The 26,076-nt window shown below is 40.6% G+C and overlaps 1 protein-coding gene and 1 long non-coding RNA gene across 3 annotated transcripts in view; one reads left to right on the top strand and one right to left on the bottom strand.

The window, feature by feature from the left end:
• The window catches only part of LOC138989395 (uncharacterized), a 42,835-nt gene extending 32,737 nt beyond the window's left edge, over positions 1-10,098 (bottom strand). For both annotated transcript variants that reach the window (XR_011465647.1, XR_011465648.1), the window contains exon 1: positions 9,350-10,098. This is a non-coding gene — a long non-coding RNA (uncharacterized lncRNA). The remainder of the gene's footprint in view (positions 1-9,349) is intronic.
• GATM (glycine amidinotransferase) lies at positions 8,710-24,712 on the top strand. The gene is made up of 9 exons (XM_005889381.3): positions 8,710-8,872; positions 10,295-10,513; positions 16,045-16,240; positions 17,507-17,697; positions 18,809-18,946; positions 19,085-19,249; positions 20,458-20,521; positions 20,974-21,090; positions 23,670-24,712. The coding sequence occupies exons 1-9, from the start codon at positions 8,804-8,806 to the stop codon at positions 23,780-23,782; spliced, it is 1,272 nt and encodes a 423-aa protein (XP_005889443.2). The 5' UTR covers positions 8,710-8,803; the 3' UTR covers positions 23,783-24,712.
• The last annotated feature ends 1,364 nt before the right edge of the window (positions 24,713-26,076 follow it).

The raw sequence follows: 26,076 nt of genomic DNA, 5'->3' as shown, positions 1-26,076 counted from the left end.
TAAAGAGACACCTCTCCAAAGAATATATTTGGATGTCTAATAAACACATGCAAAGATGCTTAACATTGCTCATTATTAGAGAAATGCAAATCAAAACTACAATGAGGTATCACCTCACGTCAGTCAGCATGGCCATCATCAAAAACTTTACAAACAGTAAATGCTGGAGAGGATGTGGAGAAAAGGGAACCTTTGTGCACTGCTGGTGGGAATGCAAATTGATACAGCCACTATGGAGGACAGAATGGAGATTCCTTTGAAAACTAGGAATTAAACCACCATATGACCCAGCAACCCCATTACTTGGGCATATACCCTGAGACAATCATAATTAAAAAAGACAACATGTACCCTAATATTCATAGCAGCATTATTTATAATAACTAGGACATGGAAGCAACCTAAATGTCTATTGGGCTCCAATTAAAAAAATAAAGAAAAAACTGTTAATCAAAACAAGCCAGACACAGAAGACCACATATTGTATGGTTCCATTTATACAAAATGCCCAAAATAGATTAATGAATAGATAAAAAGTAGACTAGTGGTTGCCAGGGGCTGGGAGGAGGTAGAAGGGCAGTGTTTGCTAATGGGTACAGGATTTCTTTTGGGCATGATGAAAATGTACCGGAATTAGTGATGATAGGTGGACAACTCTGCATACACTAAAAACTGCTGACAGGTACTCTTTAATAGAGTTAACTTTATGCTTTGTGAATTATATCTCAATAAGGCTGCTATTTAAAAATAAAAGACTGGGCTGGAACAGATGTAGTTGTTTTTCTGTTAACAAAAATTGCCTGCCATATACTCATGTACCAAGACATTATTACATATTATCATTATGACCTCTGCCTTTTAGTTTAAGTTTACTTAGGACTTGAAAGAGGAGAATAGTGTTTTACTATTTTTAAATTCCAGAGGGTATCAAAAGACTGAAGTGAAAGAAACTAGAAGATTCCTTGAAGCAGGTTCTACATGTTTCCTCCTCAATTTCTTAAAGCCAGGTCAGTCTGAATGCTGATTTAAGCTGAGATTATTTTAAATCCTGAAGAAAGCTGGGTTTAACTTAATTGGAGCTACTGTTTTGCACTTGCCATCTGATGAAACAATCCACCACATTGAGAAATGCTGGGCAGTATTGACCCATGCTGTTGACAACTAATAAACATCCTAAAAAGACCTGTAAGAGGACAGGAAAGAGGCTGCTTTCATTAAATTTTGCAACTCATTGGATATGGAGGCCTAGAGAATTTCAAGCTGAAATGACCAGACTATGAAGAAGTCATTGACAAGAGTTAGGAAGAAGGGCTGGGGTGCGTTCCATGGAAGACACACTGAGTGTGAGGTACTGACAAAATACTGTATATAAGCTTAGCAATTTTAGAGCCAGCAGGGAACATATTGATTATCTAGTGACCAGTTCCTTTATTTTCTTTTTTTTTTCTTTCAGTTCCTTTATTTTCAATGAGAAATCTCAGGCTGAGTGAGGAGGAGTGTCTTGCCCAAAGTATGACTGAAAATTGATATCAGAGCTCCTAGGCTAATATTCTGAGCTCCAAATATTCGAAAATGTAGATCAGACACCTCGGAGACAAAGTGGTGCTACATGGAAAGAACGACTTGAAATCATCTGAATAGTGGGGATAGCTGACGTTATGTGACAGGATTTCTAGAGACATAAAGGATGTGGAAATCAATGACTGCAAGACAATATCAAAGAGTGAGGTCCAGTTATTCAAGCCTGGGCTTCCAGAGCAGCACCTCCTTCCTTGAACAATCAATGAAGGGCCTACGTTTCATCAGGTAGTGTGCTTGGGATACCCAGGAGGCTCAGTGGTAAAGAATCTGCCTGCCAATGCAGGAGACGCAGGTTCAATCCCTGGGTCAGGAAATTCCCTGGAGAAGGAGATGACAACCCACTCCAGTACTGTTGCTTGGGAAATCCCATGGACAAAGCAGCCTAGTGGGCTACAGTCTACGGGGTCACAGAGAGTCAGACACAACTTAGCAACTAAACAACAACAAGTGCTTGGGATACAGTGGCAGATCAAACAGGCTCCCTGCCCTTCGGGAGCTAACAGGCCAACAGCCCAAACAGATGAGCAGGCAGTTCCAGTGCCGTGTGACAGACACTGTGAGGTCAGAGAACATGGTGTTGTCAGAGCAAGTCAGACCCACAGCACCTCAGATCCAGAAAATGAATTTCACCAGTTTACCCAGAATTAACTAGGCAAGCAGGCAGGCAGGCAGGAAACAGAGAACATTAAGAACATACTTTCAGAGCAAGTACTGAGCTACACCTACCAAACTCACCAGAGATTGAAGGATAAGCTGAAATAATGAGTTAATGCTTGATAATGAAGTTTTTATCTTTCCAGCCCTGTCTTTCACTTTGTCCTCATCTTGCAGGATAACCCCTTCCCCATGCCAAAGTTCCCAAGAATGAGAAGGTTACTTGGTAAACTCAAAGTCTGAAAGAAGTAAAATTTTTAAATTCCAGAGGTAAAATTTTTAAATTAAGATAAAATTCCATTTTATCTTAAATGATAAAAGAAATATTCTTAAAGAATAACTTCAAAACCCATTAAGTTATTCCTGTCTTCAGTGGATATCAACCTTTCCAGGGACCAGAATATTCTGACTCTATCCTCAGTTAGAGCTGGATGAATAGACTCTGACAGATTGTACACTCTGGCTTCCTTTGTAAAAAATTCCATTTTGACAATCATACCTCTATAAATGCAGCCCTAGCCCTTTAAATGAAGATCCCCTGGAGAAGGAAATGGCAACCCACTCCAGTATTCTTGCCTGGAGAATCCCATGAACAGAGGAGCCTGGTGGGCTACAGTCCACGGGTCGCAAAGAGTCGGACACGACTGAGCAACTTCACTTTCATATGTTCAAAATGTAGAAGTACAATAGGGTAGAGAGTGAAAAAATCTCCCTCTTGCCTTGTCCTCCAGTCACCAAGGCCCCTGCCCCAGGGTAAATTTATGTTATCCATGTCTTGTGTGCCCTTCCAGGGATATTTTATTAATTCAGTCCAAATGGGACTTCTTAAAAATTGCATCTTTCTTTAAATTACATTCCAGTCATGATAATATATTTTAGTCACCTGTTTGAAATTAAGTAATCTCACTTTTTTTCTGATCTAATTTGAGAGATATCCTGTCTCTTATAAACTAAAGATACAAATGTCTCAGCGTGGGTAACTTCCACCGATCACCAACCTCACGTGTGTGTGTGTGTGCGTGTGTGTGTTAGGGGTTCACAGAATATCTGTATCTCTAAGTTTTAGGAATACATTATGCTTGCTTCCTATGCATAGATTCTGATAGTGAAATAATGAATTCTTACAATAAGCTCTTGTGTTACTTATTTTCTTGACCCAATGACTATGCAAGCTTTTTAATTTAATCTCAGGACACATTTCAAAAACTCCTTACTTTGTTGGTTGGAACCAGGTAGAGGTGGGCATATCCCCAAAGCAACAGTAATGAGAGAGAAACTGAAAGAATCATTTGCCATACTTCTGATGTATTTTGTATTCTCTCCCCTCTTACCTGCCCCCACTCAGCCACATTACCATAAATTATGCCTTTAGATTAATTTACAGGAGTATATTACTATTAGACATGAATATGTATAACCATATTATGCATATTCATAATATTATTCTTATTCATAATTTAAAGAAAGATAAGAAACTTCCATAAGCCTCTTATCTTTCTCCATCAGAGGGCACACAGACTGAAAACCACATTCACAGAAAACTAACCAATCTGATCACATGGACCACAGCTTTGTCTAACTCAGTGAAACAATGAGCCATGCCGTGTAGGGCCACCCAAGACGGAGGGGTCATAGTGCAGAGTTCTGACAAAATGTGGTCCACTGGAGAAGGGAATGGCAAATCACTTCAGTATTCTTGCCTTGAGAACCCCATGAACAATATGAAAAGACAAAAAGATAGGACACTGAAAGATGAACTCCCCCGATCAGTAGGTGCCCAATATGCTACTTGATATCAGTGGAGAAATAACTCCAGAAAGAATGAAGACATGGAGCCAAAGCAAAACCAACAACTAGTTGTGGATGTTACTATTTCCAAATTCAGATTTAAATTGAAGAAAGTGGGAAAAACCACTAGACCATACTGTGGAAGTGAGAAATAGATTTAAGGGACAAGATCTGATAGACAGAGTGCCTGATGAACTATGGACAGACATTCGTGACATTGTACAGGAGACAGGGATTAAGATCATCCCCAGGAAAAAGAAATGCAAAAAAGCAAAATGGTTGTCTGAGGAGGTCTTACAAATAGCTGTGAAAAGAAGAGAAGTGAAAAGCAAAGGCGAAAAGGAAAGATATATGCATTTGAATGCAGAGTTCCAAAGAATAGCAAGGAGAGATAAGAAAGCCTTCCTCAGCGATCAATGCAAAGAAATAGAGGAAAACAATAGAATAGGAAAGACTAGAGATCTCTTTAAGAAGGTTAGAGATACCAAGGGAATATTTCATGCAAAGATGGGCTCAATAAAGGACAGAAATGGTACGGATCTAACAGAAGCAGAAGATATTAAGAAGAGGTAGCAAGAATACACAAAAGAACTATACAAAAAATATCTTCATGACCCAGACAATCAAGATGATGTGATCACTCACCTAGAGCCCAACATCCTGGTATGTGAAGTGGGCCTTAGGGAGCATCACTAAAAACAAAGCCTGTGGAGGTGATGGAATTCCAGTTGAACTCTATTTCAAGTACTAAAAGATGCTGCTGTGAAAGTGCTGCACTCAATATGCCAGCAAATTTGGAAAACTCAGCAGTGGCCACAGGACTGGAAAAGGTCAGTTTTCATTCCAATCCCAAAGAAAGGCAATGTTAAAGAATGCTCAAACTACCACACAACTGCACTCATTCTCACATGCTAGCAAAGTAATGCTCAAAATTCTTCAAGCAAGACTTCAATAGTACGTGAACCAAGAACTTCCAGATGTTCAAGCTGGATTTAGAAAAGGCAGAGGGACCAGAGATCAAATTGCTAACATCCGCTGGATCATCGAAAAAGCAAGAGAGTTTCAGAAAAACATCTATTTCTGCTTTATTGACTATGCCAAAGCCTTTGACCGTGTGGATCACAATAAACTGTGGAAAATTCTTCAAGAGATGGGAATACCAGACCACCTGACCTGCCTCTTGAGAAATTTGTATGCAGGTCAGGAAGTAACAGTTAGAACTGGACATGGAACAACAGACTGGTTGCAAATAGGAAAAGGAGTACGTCAAGGCTGTGTATTGTCACCCTGCTTATTTAACTTCTATGCAGAGTACATCATGAGAAATGCTGGGCTGGAAGAAGCACAAGCTGGAATCAAGATTGCCAGGAGAAATATCAATAACCTCCGATATCCACCCTTATGGCAGAAAGTGAAGAACTAAAGAGCCTCCTGATGAAAGTGAAAGTGGAGAGTGAAAAAGCTGGCTTAAAACTCAACATTCAGAAAAGTAAGATCATGGCATCTGGTCCCATCACTTCATGGCAAATACATGGGGAAACAGTGGGAACAGTGACAGACTTCATTTTGGGGGGCTCCAAAATCACTGCTGATGGTGATTGCAGCCATGAAATTAAAAGATGTTTGCTCCTTGGAAGACAAGTTATGACCAACCTAGACAGCATATTAAAAAGCAGAGACGTTACTTTGTCAACAAAGGTCCGTCTAGTCAAAGCTATGGTTTTTCCAGTAGTCACATATGGATGTGAGAGTTGGACTATAAAGAAAGCTGAATGCCAAAGAATTGATGCCTTTGAACTGTGGTGTTGGAGAAGACTCTTGATAGTCTCTTGGACTGTAAGGATATCCAACTAGTCTACCCTAAAGGAAATCATTCCTGAATATTCATTGGAAGGACCGATGCTGAAACTGAAACTCCAATACTTTGGCCATCAGCTCTGATGAGAAGAACCGACTTATTTTTGAAAAGACCCTGATGCTGGGAAAGATTGAAGGTGGAAGGAGAAGGGGACGACAGAGGATGAGATTGTTATACGGCATCACCAACTCAATGGACATGAGTTTGAGTAAACTCTGGGAGTCGCTGATGAATAGGGAAGCCTGGCCTGCTTCAGTCCATGGGGTTGCAAAGAGTCGGACGCTACTGAGCGACTGAACTGATGCATAACCGTTAGCTACGAGACCACCAAGATTCTTGACATGTACTGGTTCAGTTAAAAGTTATTCGTATCACATCAACCTATTACCAATGAGAGATAAAAAGGCATTTTCATTTCTATGGAAAAAGCAGCAACCAAAGACCAAGGCAATAGGTATTATACCACCATCAATACTGTGGAGAATTGGCTCAGTAGTACACAAACAAACCAGTTTGGAAGACTTGTGCTTCTAACTGATGAGGTCAATTTGAAAATTGCTACAGAAACTTTTTCAAAGCAAAATAATAATAATAAATTAATAAACAGGAAAGAAAGGGTGAGAAAGTGCTTTGTTTTTACAGCAGTACAACTAGTTTGGGGGACGCGATCCATACACCTTGTACAACTTTCTCTAGTTTCCAGGAGATAAGGGGATGTTCTATGACTATAATAAGAGGTTTTTTTTTTTTTTGCAAATCTTAAAACACCCTGGCCTTATTATATCCAGACATTCTCAGTTCTTACCTCTACAAAATTAAAATGGTGTCTTTAATGAGGGACATGTGGATGTCCTCAGATCTCAGACAAAAATGGAACTGAGTAATGTCCCCAGCAGCTCAGATGGTAAAGAATCTGCCTGCAATGCAGGAGACCATCCTGGGTCAGGAAGATCCCACAGAGAAGGGCATGGCAACCCACTCCAGTATTATTGCCTGGAGAATTCCATGGACAGAGGAGCCTGACAGGCTACAGTCTATGGCGTTGCAAAAGAGTCAGACATGACTGAGCAACTCACACACATACACCCAGTGTCACTATCACTTGTATAGACTTCCTGTCCCCTTACATCCCTTTGTTGAGGAGCAACAACACATCTCTGGCCACACTAAGTACACTGAGAGAATTAGACCTTAGACGTGGCAGCATTTGATCGTAGCGAGAAGGCATTTTGTAAACTTTGAGAAATGTTGAGATTTCCAAAACCCTTTACTAGAAAGGTGAAAGAATTTGATCCCAGGTCACAAAGCAAGTGAGTAGCAAACCTAAGACAGGAATCTAGGTTTACTGGCTCCTTTCACCCGATTCGGAGAAGGCAATGGCACCCCACTCCAGTACTCTTGCTTGGAAAACCCCATGGACCGAGGAGCCTGTTAGGCTGCAATCCATGGAGTCGCTAAGAGTCGGACACGATTGAGCGACTTCACTTTCACTTTTCACTTTCATGCATTGGAGAAGGAAATGGCAGCCCATTCCAGCGTTCTTGCCTGGAGAATCCCAGGGACGGGAGAGCCTGGTGGGCTGCCGTCAATAGGGTCACACAGAGTTGGAAACGACTGAAGTGACTTAGCATTCACCCGATTATCACATTCCGAGGCCTCCTTAGTGTTAGAGTTGCTGAAATACTACCTCGCATTCATATAGCTCTTAGTGCTACATTAAATTCTATGTTACAGTCTCTCCTTTTGGCCCAGTTGTGTGCTGGAGACAATAAATGCAATTGTTCACCCTTTGAGGATAAGAAGATTGCAACTCAAGAAGACACAAAGTAGTCTATGACAGAGTCAAGACCAGAACCCAGTTTTCCCAACTCCCTCTCCCTGGCTGTTTCCACAATGCTATCCTGCTTGTCTTAGAGCCTTCTGTCAGTGAAGTGGAAAACAAGTGTGAGACACCAGAATTTAAAAGAGAGCTCATTAAAAAAAAAAAAAAATTACATTATTTTGTAGGTACTGACATGAAATACTCAAATCTCTGTGTCTCTCCTGTCCTTATAGCAATTTAAACGTTAAAGCGAGTTCTCCAGTTCTACACAAATCCACAGCAATTAAAATCTCGCGCTCTTAGGGTTGCTGCTTTCATAACAAAGGTACCCTTATCAAATTGAAACAAAAATTTAAATACATAAAATCGAAGGGAAAAGGAAAAAACTCTGCGGTCCTCCCTTGTTTCTGGCCCACATTTATCTCTGTTCTCCTGAGTTTCACAAGCCAGGGGCACACGGCCAATGACTATTGGAAAGGCACGTATTCCGAAGAACACCCAACCGGCTAGTGGGTGGACAGCGCAGCACCCCAGGAGAGGATGACTGGAGTTCCAGACCTAGTCCCCTCTAATCTGCATCCCGGTGTTGTTCTAAGAAGCTCCCAAATCTTGAGGTGGTTTCGTTCACTGCAAAATGGGGGGACTTGGTCAGCCTGTGCACCGAGATGAACTTAAATTTGAGGCTGTACTCATTCTTTGCATATTTAAATCCATAAATGTGAATTTAAAATTATATATATATATATCATTACATAACCTCCTCAGAAGTAGCGTCTCCCTCTCCGTCGTTCGGGGGGCCCCGACAGGCCACTGCACAAGTCAGTGGGCGGATCAACAGGCTAACAAAAGGTCAGTTCGAAGGTCTCGCCGACTCGCCCCCGCGCCCCCGCGCCCCCGCTGTCCGCGCAGTTCCTAACTCTGGCGGCCCCGCCACCTGCTCCCGGCAGCCAATGGGGCGCACGGGGGGCGGCCGGGGCGGGGCGAGGCTACAAAAGGCCGTGCGCCAGGACACCCCGCCGCGGGCGCGCTCTCAGAAGGCTCGGGCGGAGGCAGCCGAGTTCCGGACACGGTCGGCGTGAGGACCAGGCGGGCGCGGGGCGATGCTGCGGGTGCGGTGTCTGCGCGGCGGGAGCCGCGGTGCCGAAGCGCTGCACTACATCGGGTCTCGGGTGCGTGCGCCGCCGCCTCGTCCGGCGGCCGCGTGCTCTCCCCCTCTCCTTCCCTCGATGTCCCCCGCCAGCTTTGCCCGACCGTGTCCTTTCTGGGTCCCCTCGGAAGCTCCGCTTCAAGAGCCTCCGCCGCCTGCCGGGAGCTCGGCGGTGTCCCTGGGGAAGGGGGCGTGCGTTGGGGCCACACCCGGTGGACACAGCTGCTGTCTGAGCAGGGGGCGCCGCCCTCCCCAACCGGATGGGGGTGGGGTGAAAAGCAACACCTCTGAGTGAAAGGGTGGGCTCGGGGGTGGGGGCGCCGGGGGTAGGCAGAGAGCTCGGCAGGGGTGCAGAGCGGACTGACGGGAGAAGGGGCGGGGTGGGGCTCGGGGACAGAGGGGGGAGCGAGCAGGCCCGTTCCAAGTCCTGCGACGCGAGAGGAGTCGGAGCGAGTTCGATCTTCACCCAGATTTCTGGCGGGTCCTGCCCTCTGCTTACCTGATATGCAGGCACGCGCCTGCAGACCCTCCCTAGCTCCTGGGGCTGGAATAGTCGGGCTGTTTGGCTTCCCCCTGCAACTGGCTTCAGAACAGCTGTCACTCCCTCTTGTTTTGGTCTCCAACCTGGCTCCCCTTCTGTCTCCTTCCAAAGACTTTTAACAAAGATTTGGGGGCGGAGGGAGGGCGAGGTTTGTCCTGCGTTTAAGGGACTCTCCCTCCTCTAGAAGTTATAGGCTCTACATTTTCAAAAGGCTTTTCTGAAGTTCTTAGATTTCCTTTCCAGTCGTTTAAATTTGTACCTGGGTTAGTTAATCCTTATCTTGGCTAGGGTACTATGGACCATCTGCAAAATGCAGCCCGTGGCACTTGGTCACTCTCTCATAATTGCAGTGCCAAAGAATGTGAAGTGTATGTCAGTGAGGAGAAATTTGTGGCTTGAAACTGATTATTCTAAAAGATAAAGTCCTTTACAAATGTTTCTATATTTTCATTTGAGGAGGTGGGGAAACTTTAATATTAGTAACCTTTGATCTGGAGGCTCCCTCCCCCAGCTGGACTTGGCAGGGAGGTTGCTTTCCCTGGCTTTCTGGGAAGAAGGGTGACCCATCACCCACAGAATAAGTGCTTAAAGCTTGATTGCAGAAAACTATTCTGAGATATAAATTAGGGTGTATGGTCTTTAGGGACAAAATATTCTGAGGAGTTTTAAAGAGTTATTCCAACTAAAAAAAAAATAGGTTTAAAGGTACATGTATAAATAAACAAGAAAGTACAATCTCCTGTAACCCCACTACCCACCAATAGGCTAACATCTCAGTTTACATTCTCTGCAAAGATTTTAAATGCCTGACTGTGTTAGCCTGGGTTTTCATCCCACTTCTGCTTCTCCCTCCCACAAGTACTGTACAGGACCACACAATAATCTCTGCTTTGTTCTTGGAAGCTTGGAAGAACTGTAACGGGATGGGTGCAGCGAACTTTCCAGAGCACCCAGGCAGCTACGGCTTCCTCCCGGAATTCCTGTGCAGCTGATGACAAGGCCACTGATCCTCTGCCCAAGGACTGCCCTGTCTCCTCTTTCAACGAATGGGACCCCTTAGAGGAAGTGATCGTGGGCAGAGCAGAAAATGCCTGTGTTCCACCGTTCACTGTGGAGGTGAAGGTAAAGCAAGGGTTTCCCATGTCTGTGTGGGTTCACTGTCTGCCGTCTGGCTTCTGCCCCCACTCCTCTGGAAATGCATTCTCTCTAGCTTACTCAGGACCACCCAAATCCAGTGACTGATGTTACCTTACTTGGCATCTCTGCAGTATTTGACATCATTTACTCCAGGGATTACTCCCTCCCTTCAGGTTCTGTGAGACCTTTTCTGAGCGTGGGGGAGTGGATATTAGTTTTTTCACTGTTTCTCACATCACCTTCTTTTACTGTCTATAATGTTGGGGTTGAACCGAATTTCACTTATAGCTGTTCTCACAGTTTCATTCCACACGTTCACTCTGGTCCAGATCTCTCTCCTAAATTCTGTCCATATAAACACGCTAAATTTCTTATTGGATGTTGCCACCAGACCTGAAATGTGGCATATGTGAGTTCAGCTACCAGCCACTCTGCGAAACTGGGGCCTTCTTCATTCCTTTCTTTCAGCTTTTAGCATTCCTATTTATTCAAGCTAAACATCAAAGAATCATCTTTTAGTTCTCCTTCAGTCACATCCTGCACATCCATTCTCCAAGATCTAACAAGACTTTTGTCAAAATGAACCTTAGCTCCATCTCTCTGCTACTACCTTAGGTCAGGATCTCATCTGCTGCCTGAACTGTTGCACTTAACTCCTAACTGTATTGTGTGTGTGTTAGTCAGTCAGTCGTGTCCAACTCTTTGTGACCCCATGGATTGTAGCCCACCAAGCTCCTTTGTCCATGTCATTTTCCAGCAAGGATGCTGGGGTGGGTTGCCATTTCCTTCTCCAGGGAATCTTCCCAATCCAGGGACTGAACCCGGGTCTCCCACATTGTAGGCAGATTCTTTACCATCTGAGCCACCAGGGAAGTTAACTCCTAACTGGTCTCCCTTACTTGCTGTACTATCTAAACCACCTCCAGCTTCTGTCAGAGTGATTTTTTAAAACCAGAATTCAGTGTTGTTACTCATCTGCTTCTGTCAGTCCTCTATTTTGCCAGCCTCTCGCCTCTTAGTAATTTCCCCCAGTTTTCAGCAGACTTTCTAAGATAACCATATAAACAACCAAACTAGACTATTCACTGTTCCCCAAACAAGCCTCAGGCCTTTGCTTCCACACAGAACTCTCCCACATACCTTCCTGCACTCCTTTTGTCTGCAGTTTAAACCTCCTCCTCTTCCTTCCTAGTTCCCATGGCACCTCCCACGAAGCCTTCCAAGATTTCCCTGGCAACAAGTAATATCTTCTCTTTTAAAAACTCATAGTGCTCTTTATTTGTAATATTTTTATGACCAGAGCCTCTGTGGGCTGGTGTTCTCATTATATACGGCATAACAGTTCCATCCACACTGCAGGCACAGTCTAGGCTTCCATTAATAATAGGTTATGAATATATCTTCGGTACACTTAAATTCCTCCTGAATGTTAACATATTATTTGTAAGGTGGGTTGAGGAATTAAACAGAAATCATCATCATCAGATATGTTGCCTATCTTGTATCAGGGCTTCAGAGTTACTAGAACAAAAAAACTTCCTTTCCGTCTGGAGAGAGGATATTTATGATGTTTATGTTTAGCAACTGAAATTGTTACTGTGTATCTTATGGTAACTAACTGACAAGGCAGTTGAATTCAAGTGTCAGGAGAGGAAAGGGAAAAATGGTGACCAAGTGCTGGACAATTAGGAAGTCTTCCTAAAGGAAGAAAATAATTCTTGAGTTAGACCTTGAAGAGAAGGCTTCTGATTGTTCTGAAACTACCTTTGGTTCTGATATGTGAAATTTGATGAACAGACGAATTTATGTACCATCCACATGTTTTAAAAAGGGGCATGATCTTTTAAAAGTCTTTTCTTAGAAGGACTTCTCATCACCTAACCATTTTAATTGTGTTGGTCACGCAATTGTGTCCGACTCTTTGCGACCCCATGGACTGTAGCCCGCCAGGCTCCTCTGTCCATGGAATTCTCCAGGCAAGAATACTGAAGTGGACTGGATGAAATTAAATGTCAAATTCAGGTGTAGTTTATCCTTCTATTTGTCTTTAGAATGATTGACTTTTATATCATGTGATCTTATGGGATTGGACTTCTAAGACATTATTTTGAGTTCTTTGTTATTTGATTTATGACCTTATATTTTGGAATTTCATGGGCTTTTGGAAGGTGTGCTAGGCTAAAGTCAGGAGACCAGGACTGAATTAGTTATCTGATAAAAGCTTATTAGCTAATCTCAATGAATCAGCTGTTTGACCTTGTGATCTTGATTCCACAAATTTCTGGGCCTCACTAAAATGAAGATATTAAATGGTTTGCTATCCATCCAGTGAGATTAAATACGAAGGTAAAGGGTTAGATGTGAATTATTTTTAAAGGAAAAAACTACAGCTCATTATAGTTGTATGGATGCAGTTTGCCAAGTCCATTGAGGATGTAATAATTGTAAATAGTAGTAGCATTAGCAGTACTGATTTCATTCATTTCTCTGGTTATTTCTGCTTTATGCCACATATGAAACTAGGTATTGAGAGAGAAGAAATTAAATCTAAGACTAGAAGGCAACATCTTACCTTCTAGTTGGAGGAAAATGACAGCTATATAAAGCAGTTTGGGACCAGTAAAATATAAAATAATGTAGTAAACTATAGGTAGTTATAGCATAAGATATGCTGGAAGGTATAAGTGCTAGAGAAATGTTATGGGAATGAGGAAGATAGTCATCAGGAAGCACAAGTTTTGAAAGCTGTATGGCTTTTTATTCTGCAAAACATAGTGAATACTTTCGATCAAATATGTGTTTTTTGCTTTTGCTTTTTTTTTAAATAATGCCCTTGATGAAAGGACTAAATTTTAAAAATATAAAGTCGATCAAGGTTAATGTCATGTAAGTTTGCAGCTGGATAAATAATAAGTTAATATTGAGATTTCCTAACCTTCCAAAGACAGTGTTTAAAATTTATTTGGCAAATACCTCTGAAGGATTTTAGGCTCTGAATGACTATCCAGTTTCTAGGAATACAGCCACATCTCTGCAACAGATTATTAAAAAATCACATGCTAAGCATTTATTATAGTGTTTTTTTTAAATCTTGCAGACACTTAGTAAATGATTGCTAACTCATTTATCAGGGTTCTAAAGGAAGTGTAAATAATTTCCAACTGTCTCTTGGAAAATGTAGTCTGTCCTGATCATTTAGACTTTGTCCAACCTTTAGCCAGAGTTTGAGCTACACAAGAGAATTCACACTTGTTCAAATAACTTTTTTTCTCCCAGGAAAGTTTACTTTACTTTATCAAGCAAGCTCCACTCTGCACAAATAGTCACATGGGCTACTCTGGAATGTGTCCCGTGAGACAACACGGCCGCGCCTCTGCTGTTACCCAGTGTGAAACTTTCAAAGGCTTCTTGTCCCCTGGTGGACTGTAAGAGATGTGCCTGGCATGAGAAGGAGGAAGCAGTGAATGGATGAGTAGTACCAGGATGTGTCTGAGAGGAAAATAAAGAGCCATTATTATCCTTTCCTCTGCTTGCCACTGCAGGACTTCCTAGGAGTAGAAAACAGTAGAGTGCTCTTAATTTGTTTTTGTTTTTTTTTTTAAAGAGTGGATTGATCTTAAAAAGTACTCACATTTTTAATTTTGATAACATTGTTTATGGGCCAGAATTTGAGCTTATTGTTTGCTCAAAATGAAAGCAACTAAGTGATCCTTTAGACAGGGCTTGACAAGCTTTTTCTGTACAGGGCTAGATAATTGTTTCAGGCTTTGTACACATAGGTCTCTGTCACATCACTCTCAACTCTGCCACGGTGGTGCAAACCCACCACAGACAATGTGGAAATGAATGTGTGTGTGTCTGTGCTCCATAAAACTTTATCGACAAAAAACAGGCAGCAGTCCGGGTTTGGCCCATGGACTTGAGTTTGCCAGCCCCTGTTTTTCAGCTTCACTGGCTTCTCCCTGTTTGCTGAAGACCTGTTTTTCAGATTTTTAGTCCATCTCCAGTAGGCTCAGCTCCAGCCTAATTGATGTGAACCTAGATGTTGAACTGACAAGAGGCAGGTCTGCTTCCATATGTTTGATATTTATCAGGCTGAGATGAAAGTGGAAGTAGAGACATAAAATCTGGAAAAGATTTGGTCTTTGACATTAAAGAGCTAGACATCTAGACAGTCTTATCTCATTACCCAATTTCTCCTTCTTTATGGCACTTAACCACTGTCTGAAATTGTCTGATTGGTGATGGAAACCTTATAGGACATGATTAGGACTCATAGTTGTCTGGTTAATCAGTAATACAAAGAAACATTTTAAAAACACCAGCTTACATTTTTTTTTAAAACTTAAGACATACAAATGTACATTGATTTGCCAATCTTTTGATGAAGGTCCAAGGCTTTTTCTTAGCATTTGGATCTTCTGAGTGGAATTCTGCTTTTTCTGTCTTGATAAATTATATCCATATGTATCCCCTACATTCCCCAACATATTTCTTTAATTTGACTGAGAAGTTGGCACAGGCAAAACAATCTGAACGCAAAAGCCTTCAGAGTTTTATACTTTTGAAAACCAACATTTTACAGTTGTTACCTACCCTAATTCAATAGTAATTTTTGGCAATTGATTGAGCATTTTTAAAACATTCAACTTCTTTCCATTCAGTTGTCTTTTAATATGCATATATAGCCCTTAGACACTTCCTAAATGTTAAGCTTTTTTTTTTTTCAGCTACTTAAAAATTTGTGAATTTGCGTATCAGATCACTTCTTTTTATGGTGAAAGACCTGAAGCAATAGGAGAGCTTGGATGGATTGGGGAGAGAAGCACTGTGGTGGGGAGAGACATGTTGGCAGGGAAGGACAGGAAACACTAAAAGCAGCCTTGTATCGCTGCACAGTTTTGCCAAGTAGTGATTCTGTTGAATGAGAAAATAATCACGAATGGATTTTTAAGAGAAAAACAAAGCATATTTGAGAGCATGTCCCTAACCTTTAAGGGAGCAGTGTCCTATTTTTCTACAGTGTCCTATTTTTCTGAAGTGCTGTTTTTTAGACAAAATTCTGGGATGCATGGACAGCCCACGGTTTTATCTTCTGTAAGTGTGCTTTTATTCTCTTTATCTCTTCTGTTTGTTCTCTTACTTGACTTCATTGCAACTGTCCATTGGGAGCACCGTGTCCTGTTTTTTTTATGTAGCACGTGAACACTGGCCCAGGAGCACTCCAAGCCCCTGTGAGGGCAGACATGCTGTGCGTGGTAAGGCATGAGATCTCAGGCAGAAGGAAGAAAAGCTCTCAAAACATCAAGAGAATTTAGAGATCTTCGTTCAACAAATATTGATTATCTCCCCAGAGAGTCAGTCAAGTGTGCTTGTTTCTGGGGATGAACACTAGACCAGATGTAGTCTCAGTCTTAGTTCTTTTAAGTTATACAAATTACTGTTCACAACCTATGAACCTATTTTGAGTTGTATTTTTTTCCTGTTAAGTTTCATTTACTTTCTTCTGGTTCTAGGCCAACACATATGACAAGCACTGGCCTTTTTACCAAAAGTATGGGGGCAGTTATTTTCCCAAAGATCATTTGCAAAAGGCTGTTGCTGAAATTGAAGAAATGTGCAATATTTTAAAAATGGAAGGAGTGACAGTGAGGAGGCCTGACCCCATTGACTGGTCACTGAAGTATAAAACTCCTGATTTTGAGTCTACGGGTAAGTCATGTTGATTATTTAAACTGCTAATGTTTAAAGTTTTTCATTTTTCTCAACATGTAAGGGGAAAGCTCTGATTATTTCTCAGAGATTCCTTTGTTTTAATAATCTTTCGAAACTTTAAGGATTATTTAGGGACAGTTTAATTCTTTTTGGTAAGATTGAGATGTACACATTCTCAACTCCATTGTAAATCTAGAGTCTCCTTAAAAGAAGCAGAAGTTTTTTCTAAACCTCCTGAGCATTTCCTTTCATAAGAACAGTGGATTCCATTTTAATTTTCCTCAAGAACAGAAATTAAAAGGGGAACAGAACATGGTGGGAATACTTTCACTACAAATTAGTGGATCCCCACACACCTCTAGTTTACTGCTTACCACTGCATGTACATCAGCAGCAGGAGACCAATCCTAGAAGTGCCTTGAATGCAAGAAAAAAAAAATCGTGAGCAAAGAACATGAAAAACATGTGAATGAGTTTAAAATTAAAATGTAAAAATTTGTTTAAAGTGGGGGGGACAGAAACATTCCCATCTTATTTTTAACTGACATTCTTGCAAGATTGTTCTTGTCTGTAAGTTCAGTGTTCTAATTTACAGTTGTAAAAGTGATCCTTGGCCCAGTTTTCATCTTGTAGTACTGATATTCCCTGAAAAACACTGTTGCTGCTGCTACTGCTAAGTCGCTTCAGTCGTGTCCGATTCTGTGCGACCCCATAGACAGCAGCCCACCAGGCTCCCCCGTCCCTGGGATTCTCCAGGCAAGAACACTGGAGTGGGTTGCCATTGCCTTCTCCAATGCATGAAAGTGAAAAATGAAAGTGAAGTCTTTTCAGTCATGTCAGATTCTTAGCAACCTCGTGGACTGCAGCCTACCAGGTTCCTCTGTCCATGGGATTTTCTAGGCAAGAGTACTGGAGTGGGGTGCCATTGCCTTCTCCGAAAAACACTGTTAGGAGTTAACAAAAGGTGAAAACTGGTGGTTTGATACCTCTTCAAACAAGAGGTGCTTTTTTTTTTCCTCTTTTTTTCTTCCTTTCTTCTTTTTTTGGCTTCATCATCCCCATACAGAATTCATATTAACATTATCTAGCATGTATCATTTAATATTTTTCATGTGCATGTAATTATATATATTATACACATATAAGTTTTCTGTAATTTTTATTTATTTATTTTTTACCAAAGAAAAGGATCATATTATATAGACTCTTCTGTCTTGGAAATCAGCATCACTGAGGTTGCTCTGGAATTTTCTGGCTTCACAGGTTTATATGGTGCGATGCCTCGAGACATCCTGATAGTTGTGGGAAATGAGATTATCGAGGCTCCCATGGCCTGGCGCGCTCGCTTCTTTGAGTACCGTGCATACAGAACAATTATCAAAGACTACTTCCGCCGTGGGGCCAAGTGGACAACGGCTCCTAAGCCCACAATGGCTGATGAGCTTTATGACCAAGTAAGTCCTCAATTGTAGGAAAGCTTATTAGTAACTTTTCTAAATAATCCACAGAGACTGAGAGATTCTCTGTTACCTTTTATTTATTATGTATTTCGGAAACTGAGATCACCTACTTTTCAATAAATGATTGTCTTATGATGAAAAGAAGAGTAAATGATACTGTGATCATAGCTAGCACTTACTGTTGTTAACCATGTGCCAGATCTTGAGCTCAGCACTTTATTTACCTCTTCAGTCCTGTTTATCTTTCACAACCCTATGAGGGAATATATTCATTCCATTACAGGGAAGAATACTTGCCTAAAGACACGTACCTATTCATTGGTGGAGACAGAAGAGTCACTAGGCTGAACTTCATCCTCATCTAGAAAAAGAACTTGGTCTGTAGGCCATATTTACAGTAAAAGGAAGCATATATGTCCCTTATTAGATCACTTACTATTTGATCACGTACGCAAAGAATCAAAAAGTCAAAATTTCTTTAAACCTTCTATGAGTTTAAAGACAGAAGTAAGTGGGACTTGCCTGGTGGTCCAGTGGTTAAGACTCCATGCTTCCAATTCAGGGGGTGCAGGTTCATTCCCTAGTCAGAGAACTAAGATCCCACATGCTGCATGGAGTAGCCAAAAAAGTAAAAAAAAAAAAAGAAGTAAGTAATGAATGTGTTACCCAATATACACACCCAATCAGATTTAGTTGGGGATGCATGGCAATTCATTTTATGATAAGAGTTAGGCTCAGGGCCAAATTCCTTTTCTAAAAGAACAGAATGGCTTCATCCTGTTGATTTTCAATACTGTGGATAGCTTCATAAGTCAACGTATGGGTTATGGAATATTTTCATCTGTATTCCTCTGTATCACTTGCTTCTAAGTATTGAATATCAGAAACTTGTCTCGACTAGTTTTTAAATTTCTTTCTTGTTAGTTTTGTTTATTTTGGTTTGCTTAGCATAGGCCTGCATCTTCCCAGGCATGTTTTAGTCTAGAACAGGGTAGTAATATTGGGGGAAATGGTGACATTGAACTAATTCCTTAATGATAAAGGCCCTATGAATCATTTCCTCATGAACCAATGCATTGTGTGTGTCCATTCTTGTTCCAATTAGGATTACCCCATCCATTCTGTAGAAGACAGACACAAATTGGCTGCTCAGGGAAAGTTTGTGACAACTGAGTTTGAGCCATGCTTTGATGCTGCTGATTTCATTCGAGCTGGAAGAGATATCTTCGTACAAAGAAGCCAGGTTGACAAAGGCTGCCTTGGAAATTTCTCGCTTTACTATTATATTTTAAATTTCCAAATTAAAATATTTTCACCCTGTTTTTACTTATCTAAACACAGAACCAAGTTTTTACAGGCTTATGTCTCTCTCTATTTTCAGGTTACAAACTACATGGGCATTGAATGGATGCGTAAGCATCTGGCTCCAGACTACAGAGTGCACATTGTTTCCTTTAAAGACCCCAATCCAATGCACATTGACGCCACCTTCAATATCATTGGGCCTGGTCTTGTGCTTTCCAACCCTGACCGACCATGTCACCAGGTAGGGGAGTTCTTAGGACTCTGGAAAACGAATAGAGTCTGGCAACTGAAGGAATTGCCACTTTTATTTTAAGCACTTCCATGATTCCTAATGGTTCTAAATGACAGTCAGCAATGCTCAATAGTATTATGATCAAACACTGGATTGCTTATGTTACATTTACTACAGAATGTCCAACACAGAAATATACATTTGTAATTGTGATAATTAGACTTTAACTTTGGCTGCTTGCTGCTGTCAGAGCCTCAATTTTGGCATTTGTGTGTGTTTTATTGAACAGAGTAGTATTAACTCATAACTTGCAGGTGAGGTTCCTCAGCAGCTGAATTGCAAACAAGATGATCTCTGCATGTCTGGGGTCACACCACTGGGTAGTGGGTGTCTTCTTCCCTCTCCAGTGGGGACCCTTTCAGCCCCCCACCTCCACCCTGCAGGGAGAAATGGAGCTGCTGCTCCTGCAGCCTCCTACCTCTGCCCACTACCCTCTACTTCCAGTTGGGCGGTGAGTGATTTTGTGCTATTTTTGGGTTGCAGTACACCATTGTGAAATTAACTATTTTACCATATCACTGTTCATTTCCATTCCATATGTTTAGACCCAATGACAACAATTACCTATTCATTTCATTTTATGTAAATTATATACAGTAAATATTTTAAGACATTATTTATTGACATACTAAGTGGGTACGTGATCCTAGGGATGGTTGGGTTGTAATAGGTCACTAAGAACAGTTGCGGTTCTTTGGGAGTATACTCCTAACATCTGTTTTTATACCATGATCACAGATGCAAGGTGACAGACTGTGAAGTGGATGGACTCTGGGTTTGACATAGTCATATTCTGTGTTCTTATAAATAGGAAATATTTTCATTTTAATGAGAATTTCTCAAAGAAAGAGTCTTTGGTTTTTTCAAATCTCTGAAACCTGTGAAAAGCACAAGAACATTTTTTAAAGCTTTTAACTTTTCTCTTACTTTTTTAACTTTAATCTGGCAATCTGAGGATTTTGTGTACATTTTAACTAAGATTCAGAAAAAATCATCCAAGTGTTTTGAAATTTTAATTTTTTAATTTTGACATTTGAGAAAACAGAGTCTCAAAAAGAACTGTTAATCATAAGGACTACTGGAGGTCAAGAATAAGAATAGTATCTATTAAAGATTTAAATCTCTTTGGGTTTGGGGGGTTTTTTTTGGTCTTGCAGATTGATCTTTTCAAGAAAGCAGGATGGACCATAGTTACTCCTCCAACACCAATCATCCCAGATGGTATGTTTACTTTTGTGTACTCATAGCCTACAATGATTACTTCAGTGGCCAAGCATCTTCCACCTATAGACAGCAGCCCACATATTAGCAATTTAGAATGTTTTCCCAGTAAGGAATAAATTGGTGATTGGGGCTACAGGTACTAGAACAAAGCTAGACTTGTGTTCACAGCCTCTCCTTCCATAGAAAATGAAATTGAAAATACAGGAAAAATCAGTATAAAGCAACATCACAGAAAGCAAGAAACGACTTTTTAAAGACAACATTTGAAATTCAAATGTGTGTTGATTCTTAACTTTTACAGACAGCCTTAGAATTAAAATAAAACTTCACAGGGAAACTGAAATACTGGAAGAATTGAGCTGTCACTTGAATATTCTTCCCTTTCGAACCTTCTTTGCTTTAACCAAGAATGGCAGCAGACATGATTTAACAGTTGTTGCTATTTTTAGATCACCCACTCTGGATGTCCTCCAAATGGCTTTCCATGAATGTCTTAATGCTAGATGAAAAGCGCGTTATGGTGGATGCCAACGAGGTCCCAATTCAGAAGATGTTTGAAAAGCTGGGTATGTACAATAAATGAAACACATTGCCATGTTTGAAAATATTAAATGATAAGAAGTGACATGATAGGTCTGATGTGTGATTTAGTTAATTAAATTTCTATTCTTTTTAGAAGTACCACGTTATTATTTCATAAATGGACAGTATATTTGTTTCCAACAGTCACAATCTCAAAAGGTTGGAAATGCATCCCGGGCTCCTTAGATACCCCTTGGCAATAATATATCAATCTTCTATGACTTATCTAACCTCCTGGTGCCCAAGGGTGGAGAATTACCCCTTTGCAGATGAGCACATAGATGGTTTGTCTCTTTCCCAAGTAAGAAATTGTTGGACTTTGCTGGTGGCTCAATGGCAAAGAATCCACCTGCCAGTGCAGGAGACATGGGTTCAATCCCTGATCCAGAAAGATCCCACTTGCCACGGAGCAACTAAGCCTGTGCAATACAACCACTGAGCCTTGCTCTAGAGCCCGGGAGCTGCAACTACCGAGGCCAGCACACTCTAGGGCCCATGCTCTGCAACAGGAGGAAACCCCCCAGTGAGCAGCCTGAGCATCGCAACTAGAGAGTAACCCCCATTCACCATATCCACGGCAGGCAAAAAAATTATTTTAAAAAACAAATTGTCGGGATCCTTTAAAAGTAATTTAATTGTCATTACATATTTTAAAGGACATATAAGGATACAAATACAGAAGTAACTTAGATAAGCAATGTGAACAAACAAATGAAATAAAGAGTGTCAGTAAATCATTTCAGCTTTGAACTAAAAAAGCAGGACTAGTTATTACTTGGGTGGGCGTTTGGTTTTCCTGGTATTCAAAATTTAGACCAGTTATTCTATACTGAGAAAGTGTTGAAAGAATTTTCATATGGCTGTTATCAGGGTGCAGAAGTGTGTGTGTTTATCACTCTGTATCATTCTATTTGACATATTACATATTTAACATTAACACATATTTGTTAAATAAAGCCAGGCAGTACACTTGTTGAAATCAAGTCATGTTTTATGTGTTATATTTCAGGTATGCTACTCAGAAGAGATTGTTTGCCTCTTTGAAACATCTCTCTTTAAAGAAGTATCAGTCAAAAAGGATTAGCCTATTAGTTTTAGATTGAACCCAACCTAATTATTTCACCCCTAATGCTATGCCACTTTTCTCCTCTGGCTTTTAATTGCTTGGGTTACGTTTCCTTATCCATTAAGATTTTATAGTTTCGCAACTTAAAATATTATAAAGTACCAAATATTTGATTTATAACTTTAAAAAATTTTATTATTTGTTTGACATGCTGGGTCTTTGTTGCTACACAGGCTTTTTTCTAGTTGCAGTGAGCAGGGGCTGTTCTCCAGTTGCAGTGCGCTGGCTTCTCATTGTGGTGGCTTGTCGTTGCAGAGCACAGGCTGTAGGGCGCACGGGCTTCAGTAGTTGCGGCTCCTGGGCTCTAGAGCACCGGTTCAATAGTTGTGGCCCACAGGCTTAGTTGCTTCACGGCAAGTGGGATCTTCCCAGACCAGGGATCAAACCCATATCTCCTTCATTGGCAGGCAGATTCATTACCACTGAGCCATCAGGGAAGCCATATAGTTTTATTTTTAATAAAATCTTTTTTAACATCGGGAACTTGTTAAAGCAAATTGAATTCTCTCCAATTTAGGGCTCATACGGCTAGCCATCTGACTGATAGGTATGTCTTTCTATCAGGAAACATATGCTTGTGGTTAAAAGCCCTCTGCTTAACCCATGTCAAAACCCTATTTTTATTTTTCAAAGTCCTGCTCAGTCTAACTTTCTCAGAAAAGGCTTTCTGGATGACTCATGCTGCCTTTCTGACTATACCAATGGACCCTTTTTAGCAACTCTGTAGCTTAGCTTCCCTCTCAAAATAATGGGTTCCTGGAGAGAGAGGAGAATAGATTTTCTTTTTAAAATCCAGTTATGCCAAACACAAGAGATTCTTCCTAAATGCCATTGGTTGCTTGCACCATGTATATCATCACCATGTTAGTACAGATAGTGCCAGATTAAACTAATTGGCTGAAGCGCTTTGGCACCTGTATGGCCATACCACACAGATGAGCTCTGTTCCACTATTTCCTTGAGGTGGCCTGGTTGAGCTAATTGTGTCAGATAAATTCTGCTTATATGTGAGTAGGTAAAGTCAACTTTTGAAAGTGACTAAATTTTCCTTTTTTCTTAAATTGACATGGTAAAAATAGAAACAGTCTGACCCAGTAATTAAAGCATAATTCTAAAAGGACTTAACATTTTACTACTTGGATTGTTTTTGACCATTTGTCAGATATGTCTGCTTATGAAACCTGTTGACTTGTGAATAGTCAGTAGAACAAAATAGACTTCAGAGTCTCTGTTGACTTTCTGGTGAAGGTTTTATATTAGCAGTGGAATAGATTAGATGACATATAATTGGTGAAAATAAAAATCAAAGACTATCCTAGGTTGGGGTGGATTTAAGGGTTAGAACAGCAGGATTCCTATCCATTTTTAGGCTCACCTCTATCGGAGAATCTTCACACGAGTCCATCTAACCGTCCACGTCTCTCTCTTTCCATGCAGGTATCAGTACCATTAAGGTTAGCATTCGTAACGCCAATTCCCTGGGAGGAGGCTTCCACTGCTGGACCTGCGATGTCCGTCGCCGGGGCACCCTGCAGTCCTACTTTGACTGACCAGGCCTGCTGGGGCTTGGGGCTTTGCCTCAGATAAACCTAGGAAGCTTAGGGACAAGGTTCATTCTCCTGCTTTAAAAAGTGCATCAACTGTAGTGCTTTAAACAATCATATTTTTAACAGGGGTCTTAAGCCTGGGTTCTTTTTATTACTTTTCTCTGATAAAAGGAAAATAATTTGTGTTAGGTCTTACTCTCTACTCCTAAATTTTTTACTGTTTGGCTTCAAGCATAAAAATTTGGTGAATGTCTACCAAAACAAAAATTAGTCATTTGAGTAACGTGGCCACTAATACATTTAACCGTCTACCTCCGTTTTTAATTTTCTTTTCCATAAGGCAGCTTGAAATGTTGGTCCTAATCTTCACTTTTGTTTTTCCTTTTTGCTAAACTTGTGAATGTATGACTTCTTTTTTCTAAATGAAAGACTCAGAATGTATACAGATCTTAAGTAGAACCAGATAATTGTCTCTTTTTCTAATAAGGAATTCTGTTCATTTTTAATTTTTCATTTTAAAAAATAACCTAGACTATGCAAACATTTAAGTGAATTTTCCATGAATATTTTTAATCTTCTCATCTCAACATTGGTGATATTTGCTACTAAAAACCTTTTCATACAACTTACCTCATTTCAAGTGATTTATTCTTATCTCTTTTTTTTCTTCTCTGTTCAAAATTTTACAGAAATATTTAGTGCAATAGGATATAACGATAAGTTACAGTTCCTAAATTTTCATGTTCAGTATCTAATGGATACTTTGGTAATCTAAGATTTGTTTACAGATGTGCACATTATTTAAAGCACAGACTATAAAAGCATTAAAAAAAACAAAACTAATGGAGGTAAAACATATATGTCATGTGAAATAATTTTAATGTTGGATACTGTACATGTATTTTTATTCTAATAAACTTTTGTGTTACAGAATGGATTTTATCAGTCTAATTATTTTAAGCATAACTAAGTTATGGGAATTAGCTCTTGGAACAGAATTCTAATGCATTGGATTAATCAATACATTCATCCCCAGTAGATAAAAATTTAAACCTAACACTTGTATTTAGAAATGTTTAGCAGTCAGATTTCATTTATTGATTAATCCAATCATTCAACAATATCTGAATGTCTTCTGAATATAAGGGACTAGGCCCTGGAAGAGGATAAACTCTCCATTCTCAAGATGCTCAATATTTTGACCTATGAAAATTCTGTGGAGGTGGGGGCATGGGGAAGTATACTTTGAAAGGGCTTCCATCATGCCCTCGATTCCTGGTGTCTTTTTCCACACACCACAGAAATACCTGCCCATTCTACACTTGGACTGAATCCTGCTTTAGAAACCATACAATCTTATGGATTGGTGCACATTTAGGGTATGTAGTCCCAGGTGTAAATACTACTCAGCAATTCTATTAGACACCCCTCCACATTCTCCTCAGTGGCTATTACAAACTTTCACTTTACTCTCTTATCTGATCACATTGTTTCATCTTTCACCGAGGAAACAGAGGCCGTTGGCTTTTCTGCTGCAAGCCTCTATAGGTTTACCTGCGTTTGCATTCCCTGGTGAAATTCTTTTTTCTCCTTACCTGTACTAACTAAGCTTCTAAAGAGAAAAGTCGTGTCTTCCTCTCATCACTCAGCTTTACCTCTCAGCACTCAGCTTTACCTCTCAGCCCTCTACATAGAGACACTTCTCTCACTGCTGCAGAAAAAGAGGTGAACCTTCTGACCAGGTCTAATCCACACAACTGTCCTTAGATTAGAACCTTTCTGTCTTTTAGGAACTTGCTACATCAGTTATCATCATCTTATAACTCCAGGCTCTCTGCATGTGCTTGCGTGTGTGTGTTTTCTTGGCCAATAGTCATGTTCAAAATAATGTTCAAAACAAAAACTATTTCTCTGGCAACTATCAATGTTGTTTGGAGCTCAGCTTTCAGAAAGAATGATCTATTACTCTTTCCACTTTTTCACCTTTTATGTCCTCAATCTCTTGCTATCTGATTTCCACCTAATTACTTCAATGTACTTCTGAGAGCCCTGACCTCAGTGTCATTTCCAGGCAACACTATTCAGGCCTTACTGACCATTCCGTTCAGTGTCTCTCCTCTTCCAGGTTACCGAGACACCAATTTCTCCCATCTCTTCTTGTTGACATTTGAGCACCTCACTGGATTGTCTTCTTCCTCTGTTAAGGGTGGATGTTCACAGGGTCCTTGCCTGGGGCCTGTTCCTTTCTCCTGGGTCCTGCTAGGTTATCTCACCTGTGCACAGGCATTCCCCTCCAT

The sequence above is a fragment of the Bos mutus genome, chromosome 10 (assembly GCF_027580195.1).
Source record: "Bos mutus isolate GX-2022 chromosome 10, NWIPB_WYAK_1.1, whole genome shotgun sequence".
Classification (NCBI taxonomy): domain Eukaryota; kingdom Metazoa; phylum Chordata; class Mammalia; order Artiodactyla; family Bovidae; genus Bos; species Bos mutus.
Note: the sequence above shows the minus strand (reverse complement) of the source record. Positions and strands in the feature narration are given on the sequence as shown.

Coding starts and splice junctions, on each gene's coding strand:
- GATM (XM_005889381.3), top strand. CDS start 8,804: ATGCTGCGGGTGCGGTGTCTGCGCGGCGGGAGCCGCGGTGCCGAAGCG. Junction 18,947..19,084: donor TCTTCGTACAAAGAAGCCAG/GTTGACAAAGGC, acceptor CTCTATTTTCAG/GTTACAAACTACATGGGCAT. Junction 19,250..20,457: donor CTGACCGACCATGTCACCAG/GTAGGGGAGTTC, acceptor TTGGTCTTGCAG/ATTGATCTTTTCAAGAAAGC.